This window comes from Lepidochelys olivacea (assembly GCF_965140295.1).
Source record: "Lepidochelys olivacea isolate rLepOli2 genome assembly, chromosome: 1".
NCBI lineage: Eukaryota > Metazoa > Chordata > Testudines > Cheloniidae > Lepidochelys > Lepidochelys olivacea.
Window position 1 is genome coordinate 348,523,732 of NC_140411.1, and position 15,435 is coordinate 348,539,166.

General features: G+C 45.8%; 2 protein-coding genes across 2 annotated transcripts in view; one reads left to right on the forward strand and one right to left on the reverse strand.

The window, feature by feature from the left end:
* TASOR2 (transcription activation suppressor family member 2) overlaps positions 1 to 11,025 on the forward strand; it is a 76,799-nt gene extending 65,774 nt beyond the window's left edge. Inside the window, exons 22-24 of the mRNA XM_084617227.1 lie at positions 2,667 to 2,848; positions 4,359 to 4,473; positions 10,215 to 11,025. Of these exons, the coding sequence (XP_084473353.1) occupies positions 2,667 to 2,848; positions 4,359 to 4,473; positions 10,215 to 10,218 (301 nt within the window). The 3' untranslated portion in view covers positions 10,219 to 11,025. The remainder of the gene's footprint in view (positions 1 to 2,666; positions 2,849 to 4,358; positions 4,474 to 10,214) is intronic.
* A 3,128-nt stretch (positions 11,026 to 14,153) lies between these two features.
* GDI2 (GDP dissociation inhibitor 2) overlaps positions 14,154 to 15,435 on the reverse strand; it is a 32,693-nt gene continuing 31,411 nt past the window's right edge. Inside the window, exons 10-11 of the mRNA XM_084651863.1 lie at positions 15,222 to 15,276; positions 14,154 to 15,134 (exon numbers count right to left, since the gene is read on the reverse strand). Of these exons, the coding sequence (XP_084507989.1) occupies positions 14,979 to 15,134; positions 15,222 to 15,276 (211 nt within the window). The 3' untranslated portion in view covers positions 14,154 to 14,978. The remainder of the gene's footprint in view (positions 15,135 to 15,221; positions 15,277 to 15,435) is intronic.

Sequence of the window (15,435 nt, forward strand, 5' to 3'; positions counted from 1 at the left end):
GACAGTCTCTACACAAAAGAATAAAGAATAGCTCACCTTAATGAATTGGTACTCCTCGGTTTTCTAACTGTCAGGGTGGTTAAGCACTGGAACAAATTGCCCAGGGAGGTTGTGGAATCTCCATCATTGGAGATTTTTAAGAGCAGGTTAGACAAACACCTGCCAGGGATGGTCTAGATAATACTTAGTCCTGCCTTGCATTCAGGGGACTGGAGCTCTCGAGGTCCCTTCCAGTCCTGCGATTCTGTGATTCTAAAGTAATGACAGCATTGGCTGGCTGGTTTCCCAGGGCTTGTCCACACAGTGCTGCAGTGTGGACTACAGAGGTGTGATTTCTAGAGCATTCTGCCCTATGTAGCCTCTGCTGGCACGAACTACAAGATCTCTCATTTGTGTTTCAAACAGGACTACATTAATGCACATTAAGTACCTTTAAGACCACGCCAGCAGGGTCTATGGAGAAGTCTGAGCACAATATGTTAGAGTGCTCCAGAAATCACACCCCCTTGTAGACCAGGCCCCATCAGATTCATTTAGCTTCCAGCCCTTCATCAGTTGCATGAGTAATACATCCTGACATCACAATCTTCAGAAAGTCCAGTATGGACTGATCGGGCTAGTTAAGCATCTGAAACTTTGTCTTGGTCCCTTATTGGACTGATTAGAGGGTTTTAAGTTCTGCTCATGTTACTTTTTGTTTACCTGAGCAATTTTTTGTTAGACAAGGACCAGTTCCAGCAAGGTTATAATTAAAATCTGAAATCCAGACGATCTATAAATCAAGTAAAAGTTACAAAAAATCATCTGATCCAGGTCAGCAAAAAAGCTTCTTTAATCTGTTAACCTTGGGGAGTGTGAAAAAAGGCCTCAATCAGTGAAACCACACACACAACGGTGGTGAAAGAGATTATGCTTGCCAAGTCAAGCCCTCTGGAGTTAGAAAATGCCAGAATTAAGGTTGTTTGTGCATATTCATGATAGTCTTTAATTAAATGATCACATACTATCTTTCCACCAGACACCTGCCTCATTCAGTGCATATACGAACTGTGCAGCTACACTGAAAACAAAGGTGTGTTGTATAGGCAATTAAAAAGCTACTCATGTTGTACTGGACTTGTTGGCATGGGGCCAGATCCTGAAGTCCTTACTGTGCAAAACTCCCATTGAAATCATTGGGAGTGGTATCTGTGTAAGGACTTTAACATTTGGTTTATTGAGGGCTGTTTGGAGTGGGTTGTGGGTTTTCCAATTGATATTAAAAAGGAAATTATTAATTTTACAAATTTCCATTAAGCAGTTTCAGGTAAAGTGGGTTTGGCTGTACTATTATTAAACTGTCAGATCAGATTAGGCTCAGTGTAAGCTTTGTAAAGGCAGAGCTTTGCGAAAGCTAAAGGGACATTGTCAACCTGAACTCTAGTCAATTTTCAAAGAAAAATAGTTCCAAGTATTTTGTGGTCCTACATCAGCCACTAAGTTTCCAGAATAATGTTTGTGGCTTTGTGTTTTTTGAAACATTTTCCCGCTGGTTGCTGTGTGAAAGACTCACACGAACAATGACCGTGCCAGGAAAACCGTGAAACCAACTATTAGGAAGTACTGTCAAATGGACAAAGTTATATATGCTGGAAAAAACATCTCTGTCAGTCAGTCATTTTAAGTGCTACTTGTAAGACCCCTAAGTTTAAAAAAAAGTGATTTTTTTTTTTAAAGCTAACAATGTCCATTTAATAGTATTGTTTCCATGTTTTTTTTAAATGAAAACCATTTGTTTGAACATTCCCCAGCTAGCAAGTGAGACAGAAAGTGAAACTTACTAGAATCAAAGGTGAAAACTGAGCAGTCTGTTTTCACTGCCCGAGCAGAGAGAAGTACTGAAAGGAAAATTGGTGAAAAGTAAATATAGTTTTAAAATTCCTTCACCTTCAGCAACCTAACGCGTGGATGCAAGTCAGGAAATGCGATTTGTCATCGGACAGTATGTCCCTTTGAATGGCCTCTGGTGTCTCAGAAACTTTGGGCCTCTGACACCTGCACTGCAAAAAAACCAAACCAAAAGCCGGGGCAGCGAGTCCGGGTTTACGGACTCAAGCTTGCGCTCCAGTGCTAACCGTAGCCACGTAGACGTTCCTGCTCGGGCCCAGGTGGCTTTCAGAGCCTGGGCTCTTGCCCTAGTGGGAGCATCTGTGCTACTATTTTGAGTGCCGGAGCAGGAGACTCACTGTTGCAGCATTTTATTTGCACTGCGGACGTACCCTCGACGGCTCGCTCTTCAGAATCTACCAGACGAGTCTCCTGCAGTGCGTAACATCTGTTAGCGACATAGATGGAACCATTACTTCAGTTAGACTCAAGCAGCCCTTCTCAAGCCCTGTTCTGGTGCTGGTAACAAGCCACCCTGAGACCACCTAAGCAGTGGTCAGCGTTGGGAGCTCCCTTGGCAAACTTTCTTGCAAGGTGGCGGGGTGGGGGTGAGCCGTAGTGATAATTACTAATGTAATTGCATTGGCACAGGTTAAAAAGCAAACACATGTAGGGAGGAAAGTCAAGGGGAAAGAAACAAGTGTGTAGAACAAAGGCTTTAAATATTATCCATGATTGTTCTGTCTGAACGTAAACCAGCCCCATGATTCACGGGGTAAAACTTGTTTCTGTTCCAACAGGGTGGATTCTACTGTGCACAAAAAGAACTGGATACTGAAATCATGCCAAGAAGCTAATACTGTTGAAGTTCTTCATTACCATCAGTGCGACTCCAAATCATGCACAAAATCCGAGCATCTGAAGTGCTTATTAAACTTGCAGGTTCAGCACATCAGTGCTAGGTTTGCTGTGTATCTCACAGGTGAGAACTGAGCTCAGGACACCACTAATGATTTGTCATACAGTAGCACCCTTTAGCCCTAGTCGGCATTGGGGCTTCATTGTGCTGGGTGCTTTACAATCGTAAAATAGACAGTGTCTGCCCCCAAATTGTCCTTCGTTAGAACATAAACAGACACGGTAGGTGGGTGTGAAACGCAGCATGAGGCCAGGGTAACAAAACAGGGACATCCGGTTGCACGTAGTTCTGGTGTCCCTAGCCTGTTTGCCAGAAGCTGGGAATGGGCGACAGGGGATGGATCACTTGATGAGTCCCTGTTCTGTTCATTCCCTTGGGGGCACCTGGCACTGGCCACTGTTGGAAGACAGGACACTGGGCTAGATGGACCTTTGGTCTGACCCAGTCTGGCCGTTCTTATGGATTCTATTAAACATTCCCTTTTGATGACAAACGGATTTTGACATGAATTATAATTGGTGAAAATAAAGAAAAGATTCCTTTGGGAGCTGAATGCTAATTAACTCAAAGCTGTGAGGCAAGCACCTGCAGTGTCCTCTGATCCTGATAAAGGGGTGGTGTCTATAGCATAGGGGATTAGAAGCACAGGCACCTTGTTGTCTTCCCAGCTTTGTTACTATCTGGCTTTTTCACTGGAAGGATGCACCTGAACTCTGGGCTTCCCTTCACCCTTCTTCAAAAGGAGCTGCTTGATGTGAAGATGCTTACCTGCCTTGCCGACATGCCCGCAGGCTCACTGTGTGCTCTGTGAGCTTTGCATAGATGAGAGTTTACTTGTCAGCACAGAGCATTGTGGTTCCATGGACCCATCAGTCTAGGAGGGTAGAAAACAGATGGGTCCATGGAACAGGCATAGCTAATAACTCGGTGTTGCATGCTCTAGAGTTCCTTCCCTCGGATAATCTCTCAGTGCTTTACAAGCAGTTAAGGAATTAAAGCGTAGAATAGCCTTGTGAAGTGACTGTGTTAATTGCTCTTTAGAGCTGGGGGAGCTGATGCACAGACGAGTGTCACACAAGGAGAGCAGAAATATGATCCGGGTCTCCCATTCCAGTGCTATCCTCGGTACTATTGTACTGGATTGCAAACTTCCAGTTGCTCAGTGCAAGTAATATTTTTTTTATCAGGCAAATAAAAGATTGTTTCGTTATCATTCGCCACAGTAAAGGGCAAGAGAATTTTCTGCCTGCGTTAGTAAATTTTTTGTGCCAATTTTTCAAGGCTATTTAATGCACTCCTGTTTTTTTTATATTTGATCATTTTATTATTGGCTGCTCAATAGATATTTATAAGGCACTTTCCATTAATCTGCTGAAATTTGCAAAACAGCAAATAATAATTGGAATCAGTCATTTCACCCAGGGAGATGAACCCACTCCACTCTGACACGAGGAAGAGAATAAATGCTGGTTAGATGTGTCAGTTTGACAGTTACTTTAGGGTTTCCATAAGCAAAAAGGACTGTTTCATTTCATCAAGGGTATTCTTCTTCTTGCTGCTTTTCCATTTGCAGATAAGCCCAGTGTCAGCAGAGAGGTCTTTGAAAGCAAAGGGATCCTAGTCACTGATGTAAATAACTTCACTGGAACTGTGCAAAACGTGGTTGTCCCATTTCAAAGCAGCTATTGGTAAGAGCAAACGAGGGCTTACGATGCGAATGCGAATCCCTCTATCAGAAAGTGCACTAATGCCCATGCTGGGAATTGTAGAAATGCAGAAGCAGCAAATCTAGTAACAGACTTCTCAATAATAGAGGGAATTTATCAGTGCTCTGTGGGGAGAGAGTGGAGTCCTGGAGTTTAGAATTACTCAGATGAGGCTGATCTAGCCTGTTCCACAGGGGGGCTATATAACATTATAGCTTATCACTGTTCTTTTCCTCCCAGTCACTTCAGGAGCTTGACTACTCAATGGCTCCCTCTGGTGCTTTTGGGAGAGGGAGTTACCTTTGTAGCTAAATCCTGTGTGTGTTGTGTCTAAGACCCAGGAGCTGGGATTCCTGAGTGCTGCTGTCTTTTGCACTAGTGCTTTGCATCAAGGGCTAGGGACCCACAGCCACCAATACATTAAATTGACACCCGCCAGGTATTCCTAGAGTGGTAGCTGCCTTCCAGCAGCTGAAAAAGGGAACAGCAGGGTCCAGAACGCGAATAAAGGAATCCTAGCGCTCCGGAATAGAACTCTTTAGGACATGGAACACGCTCACGTACCTGCCTTGGCATGTGCTCCCTATTAAATCCATTGCAGTTTTTTAAAGCGTTGAGGTCAAGGCAGAGAAGCAGCGCCCCTCCTACCCAGCCTGCATGTTTCCAGTGGTCAGCAGCGCCCGGGTATCTGTGCCTTCCTTCTCTCAAACTACTTCCCTCCGTCAGACAGTTGAGCATGTCAAAGGGCCGTGCCGTCTCTTGGACGGCGCACAAGTAAAATGGGTACAGTGGAGCTGTGTCCGCACACACTTCTGCTACGCTCTTGTCGTCTTCCTGAGAATCCCAGCCTGCGCCCCTTGTTCTGCAACACTTTGCCACACCAGCCACCTGGCCTCCCACCTCTTCTGCACCCCGCTGCTCTCCTGCTCCTGCATCTGTTCCTCCCCTTGCCACCACTCCAGCTCCCTCCCCTCCCCCCCCGGCCCACCACCAGGGCATTCCCTGCCTAATTGTCTTGCGGCCGCTGTCCACCTGATTGCCCCCGACTCCTCCCCCAGTTTAAGAAAAGCTGTCAGAAGGGTTTCAGAGTAACAGCCATGTTAGTCTGTATTCGCAAAAAGAAAAGGAGGACTTGTGGCACCTTAGAGACTAACCAATTTATCTGAGTATAAGCTAGTGAGCTACAGCTCACTTCATCGGATGCATACTGTGGAAACTGCAGCAGACTTTATATATACACAGAGAATATGAAACAATACCTCCTCCCACCCCTCCTGCTGGTAATAGCCCATCCAAAGTGACCACTCTCTTTACAATGTGTATGATAATCAAGGTGGGCCATTTCCAGCACAAATCCAGGTTTTCTCACCCCCCCCACCCAAAAAAACCCACACACATAAACTCACTCTCCTGCTGGTAAAAAGAAAAGGAGGACTTGTGGCACCTTAGAGACTAACCAATTTATTTGAGCATAAGCTTTCGTGAGCTACAGCTAACATTACAAAAAGAAGGATTCTAGGTGGACTCCTCCTTAAGGTCGAAACAGCAGACTGGACTTCTACATAGAGTACTTCTGCACGGGCTTAAATTGTGGAAAAGCAGCATCACTTGCCCCATAACCTCAGCCGTGCAGAACACAATGCCATCCACAGCCTCAGAAACAACTCTGACATCATAATCAAAAAGGCTGACAAAGGAGGTGATGTTGTCATCATGAATAGGTCAGAATATGAACAAGAGGCTGCTCGGCAGCTCTCCAACACCACTTTCTACAAGCCATTACCCTCTGATCCCACTGAGAGTTACCAAAAGCAACTCCAGCATTTGCTTAAGAAACTCCGTGAAAAAGCACAAGAACAAATCCGCACAGACACACCCCTGGAACCCCGACCTGGGATATTCTATCTACTACCCAAGATCCATAAACCTGGACATCCTGGGCTCCCCATCATCTCAGGCATTGGCACCCTGACAGCAGGATTGTCTGGCTATGTAGACTCCCTCCTCAGGCCCTACGCTACCAGCACTCCCAGCTACCTTCGAGACACCATGGACTTCCTGAGGAAACTACAATCCATCGGTGATCTTCCTGAAAACACCATCCTGGCCACTATGGATGTAGAAGCCCTCTACACCAACATTCCACACAAAGATGGACTACAAGCCGTCAAGAACACTGTCCCCGATAATGTCACTGCTAACCTGGTGGCTGAACTTTGTGACTTTGTCCTTACCCATAACTATTTCACATTTGGGGACAATGTATACCTTCAGATCAGCGGCACTGCTATGGGTACAAGCATGGCCCCACAGTATGCCAACATTTTTATGGCTGATTTAGAACAACGCTTCCTCAGCTCTCGTCCCCTAACGCCCCTACTCTACTTGCGCTATATTGATGACATCTTCATCATCTGGACCCATGGAAAAGAAGCCCTTGAGGAATTCCACCATGATTTCAACAATTTCCATCCCACCATCAACCTCAGCCTGGTCCAGTCCACACAAGAGATCCACTTCCTGGACACTACAGTACTAATAAACAATGGTCACATAAACACCACCCTATACCGGAAACCTACTGACCGCTATTCCTACCCACATGCCTCCAGCTTTCACCCTGACCACACCACACGATCCATCGTCTACAGCCAAGCTCTGCGATACAACCGCATTTGCTCCAACCCCTCAGACAGAGACAAACACCTACAAGATCTCTATCAAGCATTCTTACAACTACAACACCCACCTGCGGAAGTGAAGAAACAGATTGATAGGCCTGTCCTGTAATAGGTGACTTCTGGGAACTCTTCTGGCTCTAACAAAGAAAAATAACAGAACGCCACTAGCCGTCCCCTTCAGCCCCCAACTAAAACCCCTCCAACGCATTATTAAGGATCTACAACCTATCCTGAAGGATGACCCAACACACTCACAAATCTTGGGAGACAGGCCAGTCCTTGCCTACAGACAGTCCCCCAACCTGAAGCAAATACTCACCAACAACCACATACCACACAACACAACCACTAACCCAGGAACCTATCCTTGCAACAAAACCCATTGCCAACTGTGCCCACATATCTATTCAGGGGACACCATCACAGGGCCTAATAACATCAGCCACACTATCAGAGGCTCGTTCACCTGCACATCCACCAATGTGATCTATGCCATCATGTGCCAGCAATGCCCCTCTGCCATGTACATTGGTCAGACTGGACAGTCTCTACATAAAAGAATAAATGGACACAAATCAGATGTCAAGAATTATAACATTCATAAACCAGTCGGAGAACACTTCAATCTCTCTGGTCACGCAATCACAGACATGAAGGTCGCTATCTTACAACAAAAAAACTTCAAATCCAGACTCCAGCGAGAAACTGCTGAATTGGAATTCATTTGCAAATTGGATACTATTAATTTAGGCTTAAATAGAGACTGGGAGTGGCTAAGTCATTATGCAAGGTAGCCTATTTCCCCTTGTTTTTCCTACCCTCCTCCCCCCCCCCCCCGACATTCTGGTTAAACTTGGATTTATGCTGGAAATGGCCCACCTTGATTATCATACACATTGTAAGGAGAGTGGTCACTTTGGATGGACTATTACCAGCAGGAGAGTGAGTTTGTGTGGGGGCGGAGGGTGAGAAAACCTGGATTTGTGCTGGAAATGGCCCAACTTGATTATAAGCTTATGCTCAAATAAACTGGTTAGTCTCTAAGGTGCCACAAGTACTCCTTTTCTTTTTGCGAATACAGACTAACACGGCTGCTACTCTGAAACCTGTCATTGTAAGGAGAGTGATCACTTTAGATAAGCTCTTACCAGCAGGACAGTGGGGTGGGAGGAGGTTTTGTTTCATGGTCTCTGTGTATATAATGTCTTCTGCAGTTTCCACGGTATGCATCCGATGAAGTGAGCTGTAGCTCACGAAAGCTCATGCTCAAATAAATTGGTTAGTCTCTAAGGTGCCCCAAGTCCTCCTTTTCTATCTGTCAGAAGGGGTTAATGATGAAAGAAGTCTGAAAGACCATGCAGCCAAAAGGCAGGCATGTGTTAGCTTTCACCCTGCAGTTCCTGAGGATTTCGGTGTGCACGTAACTCCTCAGGGCTTAGCTTCCCTGCTGTGCTAGCAAATGAACTCCTGGAGTTCGTGTAGCTCTGCTGAGCCTGCTCCTTCTGCAGAGCAGCTGTCTTACTTGCTCCGGCAGGAGCAGCAGTCGAGCTTTAAACTAAGGCCCACTGCCCTTGGACAGACCAACCAGCTCCCGCATAAAGCACCGTTTAGCATGAGCTAGAGATTGGCGTGGACAGGAGGCAGATTAGGGGCAACAACTCAAGCTAACACTGCAGCATAGATAAGCCCTTACAGCCCACCTTGTGTTAACATGCAGGTTGCTCGTGCACAGAGCAGTGATTCTCAAGTTGTTTATCAGTGAGAACCATAGCTACAGTCCCCTATGCCCAGCCCCCAGAGAACCCTCCACAGAGGGGACCCGAAGGGGAGCCCTGAGAGGGGGGACTGGACAGCTGGAACCCTGCCGTGGGGAGCCAGGTACCTGGACTGGGGCCCTGTAGTGTGAAGCCAGGCACCTGGCAGCTAGACCCCGCTGCGGGGAGCCAGGCAGCGGGACCGAGACCATGCCATGCAGGACCGGGCAGCTGGCAGCCAGACCCCGTTGCACTGAGGCAAGCAGCCAAACCCAGACCCCAGGACCCTGTGGTGTGGGGCCAGGCAGCTAGACCCCAGGATCCCACCACATGGGGCCAGGCAGCTGGGACTCCTGCGCCAAGCCAGGAGTGCCAGAGGAGGGCCAGCAGCCAAGTCCCTAGGCACAGAGCCCCACCTAAAAGCTGGCACCCTGCAAACCTCTGGTTCCCAGCACCCTCTGCCCCCTCACAGCCCAAAGCCCCTGCCCATAGACCAGTCACCAGCCCCCTGCTGGCAGGAGCCCTCCCCTTATCAGACCAGAGCAGCAAATTTTTGAATTTTTTTTAGCACACAGCTGGGCCCTATTTGGGCCATATGCAGTCTGTGGGTTGAGAACTGCTGGCACAGACTTTCCAGGGATGAAGGGTTGTTATGGTAATTATGCAGTGGGGGGTCAGCAGCCTACTCCCCTCTAGCTCAGCTGGGACAGCATGTGTGGAATAGGAACAGCCTCTCCCTTGACAGCAGGCAGCAGCCTCGGCTGAGCCCAGGTCTCGTTTTGCTGGCTGTGATGTTTTCAGGTTGGCAGGAATTGAGTGAGAGGGGGCTGTGCTGCACTGAATGAAGACCTGCAATCCAGCTCACCCTCGCCCCCCTCCCCTGAGCAGTGGAAGGAGAGGGAGGGAGCGGGGGTTGATGAAGCCAGCTCTACGGTGGCCAAGCAGACACACAAGCTGCACTCTCCTTTCTCCTGCGCTCACAAGGGGAAGAAGGGATGGGCTCAGAGCCTGTTGTTGGAAAGGAGGGAGCCTTGGGCAGGGGGGAGAATTGAGCAGACTTCCTGAAAATGTTTCCCCTAGTGAGACTCTGCTGGAGGTAACACCAGCTGGTAGTCGGTCATTCGACCAGATGCCTGGATGTTCTTCCAGTGACTCGGCCCCTATTTTGACAGCATGGCAATCCCCTGTGAATGTACAGAACATCCTGCCTGTCATACAGCATAGCATGGGTAGCCAGTGCCATTTAAACAGCTACTAAAAACAATCTGGGAAACTTCATGTGTTACAGGTGATGAAATTCAAGGACAGCAGCGGTGGTTCCAGTAACAAAGAATGAAGCTTTTGTTAAAATAGTTTAGATAAAAGGTAACTTGTTCGGGTTCTGCTGTTACAGCCTAAAGCTCTAGGCACAGAAGGCAGTGGTAGTAGATTTCCCTTTTTTAGTAGAATGTTAATTATTTAAGGATAGCCAATGAGTCTTAGAGGAACAGATGCACCCTACTCCAGCTGCATAGGAAGAGAACTATTTTAATGTATACAGTATTTTAAATTATTTGTTTTCTGAAGTTAGTACAGCTACATATGGAAACTAGGGGAAGTGCAGTTTACTTGAAGCTTAGGAGAGATGTTAGTCCATTTTAGGAAGTGCTTTTTATAAATGCATGTTTATGTAAATAACATCCACAACATGCATGTGGTTTATGAGCAGCAGGAGTTTTGTACATTTTCAGCGTGTTCAAGATTACTCCAACTCACTAAGTCTGCAATTGGTTAATCAACACTACATTAAGTTCTCACTGGTTTTCTGATGGTACCATTTCCATTTGACTTGTGGGACTTCTGTTTTCCACTAGATGGAACTCTTGTAAATAGCAGAACGTCAGGCTTCTGGAACAAAAATCATATTTATGGTATTCTAAAAAAAATAGACTTTGAAAGGAAACTGCAGCAGTCACGTGACATTTGTAAGATACTTACAGTATCTAGTGGGAAGTGTTTTATAACTAATCATTTTTTTAAAATAAAGCAGACTAAAACAAAGCTGTCGTGTACAAGATGACTTTGTATAATGTTTGACAAATAAAACAAGACGATTCAAAGTCTCGTGCATTGCTGTTGGTTTAGGACTTTACCAAAGCACTCAACCTTCCTCCCCTGTAAACTAGTGTAGCTTACCCCCGAATACAAATCCTTCTGGTGAACTGCATTGACAAACAGGGAGTTGGGCAGGAAAAGAGAAATTCCACATCCTTAGCAGGGCTGTAATGTTTATCTGCTGGCTTGTAGGTCGGCAGGATCAACGCTGGGGTGGGCTAAAGAACCTTGGCTGGGTCTAGAAGGGCCTTGGTGATAGGGAAGGTTCTGCGGTCGTAGAGGTATGCAGGATACGAAGCAGCTTGTGCTGTTGCTTTTACTTCCTTGAGAGGGAGTTTAAGTCTACAAAAACAGGACCCCCGGCCCTCTACCTAGAGCTGCCACTCACAGCACAAGTGAGGGAGAGCACATGTGCATCCAGCAGGCACTGGCTAAAGATCTCCGATCCCAGCTGCAGGGAGCACTACTGCACATAGTGCCACAAGCATGGGGGAAACCACATCTTCAAGCTCAGTTACTGTACACCAGCAGTAACCTCTCTGGCATGTAGTCAGGGCCTGTGTTTCAAGGGGCTGCTGAAGAGATAACAGTAATAGGGCATTACTGGTTGCCACAAGCTAAAAGCCATGGCTGGTGGTTGGTTAAAGATTCCTCCACCACCCCACCCCTCAGTGGGCTTGTACGGAAATAGCAGTGCTTAAAGTTTGGCAATAATTCTAGGCAAGACTTGACTTTTCCCCCTACACTGGGCAATGGAGTGATCCTACCCTTCCTGGGGTATTTAGCATCTTCAATGCAAGTTCACTCCTCTAGTCCTTTGTCATGTCAGGGTGTGACTGCCTACATGGCTATGGTTTTGGACAGCTCAAAGAGTTTGCAGAAGTCCATGAACCTCTCACATTTCATGATTAAAAAGGGTGCTAGAAGCAAGGGAGACTAAGTTCAGATAGAATCCAAAGCCTACATCATTCTAGTAGTTGGCCAGGTAGGTACCCCACTTCATACCTTAAAAGAGGAAGATATTCATGGTATTGTAGGGTAGGGAGAAGAGAAAGCAAACACTACACTCGGATACTACTGATGTAGGCTTCCAGAGACATCCCCTACTCCTTCCCCATTTGGGGGGGGGGGGGGAGGGAGGAAGAGGAGCGCGCTAACCAGATATAGTTTAAGAAATAAGCCTCTTCACTTAAAGCTTCCAAGGAGGAGCCTGCAGCCAGACAGCACTTATGAAATAGGTTTCATGCCAAAACCACTAGCTGACAGCATGAAGGAAACAAGCTTCTTAGGCATGAGCAGGGAGTTCAGGGTTCTAACAACTCTGAAAACAGACTACAGTTCACTGTTTGAAGCTGCAAACTCAATGGATGGATAGCAACAGCACAGGAAAGAGTTTACTACAGTAACATTCCTTTTCCACCACCTACACCATGAGCTTTGAGTGGAAGACAAGTTAGTTCTGTTAGCTTACCTTTACACGCTCCTCTGCTATTGCATAGGTGGCCAAATTTAGGGAAAGGCAAGATTTACTCCTTCCATAGCTTGATTGTCACCCAAGAGTAAGACCTGGCTCCAAAAGTAGTTGAATCAGACAAGAGATGAGACACTGGCTGCTGAAAGGTGAAGAGCGTGGCCAGTACTGACAGCAATTAGCAGATGCATCCAAAAAGAAATCAGTCTACTGAGACTAAAACCAGCCTATTGGAGATAGCAACCACTAACTGACGGGAGAGTTATGAAAGGGATAGTAAGAACTAACCAGTCATGCAAGTTCTCAAGGTGCATTAGTTCAAGTTAGAGACACTTCCTGCGAGTGTACATCTGGACATGGCTCTTGCTCTACCAAGCACAACTCTTACTACCTATTAGGTACCAGAGGCTTCCAACTATACATAGATCTTCAGAGAAGCCCTGTCTTCAAAGAACAAGGCAAGTCATTCTATTCCTCGTTCACCTCCACCACATCAATGGAGTAACGCCCACTTTTAGCACATTACTGGAATACTTGGAAACAGATTGGGAATGGAACAGACAGCCTGGTCCCTTGGTTTACAACTGAACACAGTTTTATTGTGGTGGTGGTGTCAGGAACCATCATCATTTCTGCTTTTCCAAAAGCACTGCTGAGGCGTTTGAGGGGTACTGGTAAAACTGAGTATTTTATTCAAATTTAGCACGCAACAGTAGGGTAGCAAGGTAACATCCTTGTACTTCTGGTTCTGTTGTTCAGTTGGCCAGTCACTAATGCCATGTGTCACCCCCACAAGCATGTTGGCTCACATTTAGGGCTGATAGGAGGCTTTTCACTGAGACAGTGGTGCTAGCTATCACTTCCTAACTTACACATCCACTGAGTGTTATGGTTCAGAGGCAATTTACCAAACCTAGGTCAGCAATTGCTTTACTACCTCCCATACAGGTTGAGTAGCAGCATAGCTTTAGTCCAACACGTTGAGCTGTACCCTGCAAAGCTTGTTCTGGTAAATGCAGGATTACTTTGTGTGAACACTGAAATGAGAAGTACTAACAGATCTGGTTAAAGTCTGAAGTACCCCCATCAAAAAGGAGACACCCATGAATCTTTAAAACAGCCACAGTTAGACTTGTTAATGGGCATCAAGTTAGACAGGAGTTTGAGGTCCAGAACCAAGGTGATGCTGTGCTATTTTCAACCGCAACAGTGGCACTTGAGGGGCAAATGAAAGTAGCTCTGATGAGATTGAATAGAGTCTAGGAATTTGGCTGCACACCAAGCTGTCAAACTTCCTGCTGAGAGAGTGAGGATAGGGCCAAGTAATGCTAGAAGTAAGGGCTCAAGTGTTTAGCCCAGGTGCTGCAGTGCACTCCTTGTATAGTGATTCATCTGGGCTATGCCCTTACTGCTGGTTAGCGGGGACAGACTGAGTGTCCATGAGATGGGCTTACAGCTTACATGGTCATCAACTGCTCTGAAAGTAAGTGCACAGCTGCTTTGAAAGTCAAGCCAAGGATGTTTAAATCCATGGTTTTTCCTTGTATTTGGATGGTTGAATTCCAAGGCACAGAAGCTTCACTCTGGCAGGCACGCATCTTTTAAGATCTTAAGCAGACGCTATTTGTACTAAGTGGAGTGAATCAGACCAGAGCAAAGGACTGGTTTCCAGAATTTGGCTTTACTTTGCAGTACAGAAATCATTTGAGCCTTTTCAAGAGACATCAGAAGCAGAGGCTCTGTCATATCAATACTGCAGTGCAGTTTGGTCCATCCAAAAAGCCACATGGGGTACAGAAAATACTTTCACATCATGCCTGCTTTGTAATTTGTTCTCTCAATTTTATTAGATTGACACACAAAGGAACCTTAGGCACAGTTGTCCCAACTGATGTAAACAGTTTTAGAAGCTTAAGGGTGGGTTAGGTTCTGTGCCTAAAACTATGCCAACATTTGCTGCTACAATAGATGTGGGCTTTGTCCATAATACAACTTGCCACAAAGTTAAGATTGATGGGAAAGACTTTAGGGATGCTGTCCACAATAATGGAGTGCTCAGTTTAGCGTTTTCTTGGTATCAGGTCTGAATGGCATCTGTCAAATTCACGGATGCACCAGAAGCACATAATTGGGAAATGGGTTTACAAATGATTAAAAACACAAAGGTAACCGGTCAATGAGTTATTTCAGTTTGCACCAAAGTCTAGGTCTGCAAAAAAAAGTTCAGTAGTCTGCTGTTTGCTTATAAGGTTAGTGAACAGTTAAATCAGTGTCAGTAATTAGCCAGATTCTGGACAGCAGCCCTGCTAGAATGAAATTAACACATGATACCCAAAAGGGGAGCATTTACCAGTGCAGTACTCTTCAGTCTCTCAGAGATGTGATTACAAAAGCAGGCCTTACAATATTGAGTTTCATACAGTGTTCATTAAAGTTCCTTATATTCATATTAGCCGATTTAATTTCTCCTAATTAGACATTACTTCATTACTGCTGCTCCTGCTCCCCATAGATATCATTTTTCTTGCGTTTCATCTCTTCAAAATCGAACTCTGATCCCATCATCCTCTTATAAATATCTTTGATGTCATCACACGTCGTCTCAAAGTGAGTGGTAGCATCGTAGGTACGAGAAATAAAGATCTGGAAAATAAGTTTTCAGGCTTAGTGTTTGGAGATTCTCCCCTTACATGGGCACACCAGTTTGATTGTTTGCCATTTCATACTAACCTGGCTTTCGGTTCCCAAGTCAGTTGGTGCAAACAGATCACTGATGCTAACAAACCTATGAGAGAAGACATTTTTCAGAATGCTTAAATGTTCCCCAGCGCCTCAATGAAAGGTGAACGAATACAGGAGCCAGGTAATTTGCAATATGATCAAATGCCAAAGCCCTAGGGCAAGAAGCACACGTGAGGAGGTTTTGGTGCTAGGACAGAGCATT